General features: G+C 50.0%; 1 protein-coding gene across 1 annotated transcript; it reads left to right on the top strand.

Moving 5' to 3' along the window:
- Positions 1-724: 724 nt before the first annotated feature.
- On the top strand, positions 725-1657 carry LOC110578099 (apolipoprotein L3-like; the record flags this gene model as incomplete). Its single annotated transcript, XM_044912516.1, has 1 exon — positions 725-1657. A coding segment is annotated over one exon (862 nt), but the record flags the coding sequence as incomplete, so codon positions are not given.
- Between the last annotated feature and the right edge of the window lie 293 nt (positions 1658-1950).

The raw sequence follows: 1950 nt of genomic DNA on the forward strand, positions 1-1950 counted from the left end.
TTGTCCAGTGAGTGGCCAAAGGCCCAGGCAAAGGAAGACAGTCCTATCGTTCTAGGACCCTTGACATCCTAGGTGGAGACCTAGAGATCACTTCCCAGTCAAGGGCAAAGGGCAGACCTCTCTGTGGGTACGGTTCATCCTTCAGTACACACGAAGATTCCCCGAATGAAGGTTTTTCTGCTCCAACCCCACTTCCCTTTGTTCATCTACTGAGTTCCCAGTCTACACACACTGTGGTACTGACCGTGTTGACCTGGGAAGCCATCTTTATCTGATACCCACCAGTTAAGTGCCTCTTAAGATGAAATGGACTTATTTATTCCCCGACTGTGTGTATGGAACATTAGCAATGTACAGAACGTGTTTAACATTGCAAGAAAAATTCTTTACATTTGTAAAATTCTTTTCCCTTTGATTTATAGTAAACGTTCTGTGGTTTATGTGGGATAGATCGAATGAAGCCCACTTTACAGATAAGCTTTTCTTTTTTTAAAAAAGATTTTATTTATTTATTTGAGAGAGAGAATGAGACAGAGAGAGAGAGCACGAGATGGGGGAGGGTCAGAGGGAGAAGCAGGCTCCCCGCCGAGCAGGGAGCCCGATGCGGGACTCGATCCCGGGACTCCAGGATCATGACCTGAGCCGAAGGCAGTCGCTTAACCAACTGAGCCACCCAGGCGCCCCAGATAAGCTTTTCTTAATCACTTGACCTTCACTGTTACAGGGAAGAGGCAGATGTCCTACGTGAAGATCTGAAGGAGCTGGAAAGAGCCATGTATACGGAGGCCGAAGACCAGCTGGCTAGGGAGAGGTTTTTGAGTGAGTTTCCCAAGTTGAAACCCAAGTTGGAGGAGCACATAAGAAAGCTCTACGAGCTTGCAGATGAGGTTGACAGGGTTCATAAGAACTGCACCATCTCCAACATAGTAGCCGGCACCACTGGCGCTGTGTCTGGTGTCCTGTCCATCCTTGGTCTGGGTCTGGCACCTTTCACAGCAGGGGCCAGTCTGGTACTCTCAGCTGTTGGAGCGGGGCTGGGAGCAGCATCTGCTGTGGCCCAAGTGTCCACCAGCATCGTGGAATACTCAAACGAATCATCCGCAAAAGCCCAAGCCAGTCACCTGACATCAACTGATTTTGACAAAGGGAAGGTAGTTGCCAAGGTTCTGTGTGATACCGTACCCCAAATTAGTTCCTTAGCAGGTAAAAGCATCCAAGCCCTGCAAAACATTGCAAAGAATGTCCGTGCCATCCGGCTAGCCAAAGTCAAACCTCGCCTAGTCGTCAATGCCAGGCGCTTCATGACAGCTCAGAGAGTCTCAGTTCGAAGTGGCAGGCAGGTGCAGAAAGCTTTTGGAGGCACTGCTCTGGCAATGACCAAAGGCGCCCGGATCATGGGTGCAGCCACCGCAAGTCTCTTCCTTGCAATGGATGTGGCCAACCTTGTGAAAGACTCAGAGCACTTGAAAAAGGGGGCAAAGGCCCAGTCAGCTGACGAGATGAGGCAGCAGGCCCAGGAGCTGGAGAACAAGTTGGAGAAGCTCACCAAGATCTATGAAAGCCTGAAGGAGGGCCCGAATCCATGACCCCTGAGCAGGGCAGGGAGCAGGGACATGTGTGGGACAAAGACATGGAGGTACCTTATTAGAGGGGAAAAGAGGGCAAAATAAAGAATTTGGATTCAGGTGTTGCGGAGTTTGGTATTTCTATAGCTGAGCCCAGTGAGGGAGGGGTTAATGCAGATGGCCGGGTTGGACAAAGAGAGGAAGGAACATGGAACCTGGAATAAGGAGGGAGGGGGCTAGAGAGTGAGGGGACTGGACTACAGAGGACACGGGGGACACGAATCAAGAGAGGCGTGGAGGAACAAGTGATGCGAAGGCCAGGAATAATGAAATTAGAATTGTTGGAATGTGTGAGAAGATGATGGGTTTGATCTTGTCATCTTGA

The sequence above is a fragment of the Neomonachus schauinslandi genome, unplaced genomic scaffold, assembly GCF_002201575.2.
Source record: "Neomonachus schauinslandi unplaced genomic scaffold, ASM220157v2 HiC_scaffold_4572, whole genome shotgun sequence".
Taxonomy (NCBI): Eukaryota; Metazoa; Chordata; class Mammalia; order Carnivora; family Phocidae; genus Neomonachus; species Neomonachus schauinslandi.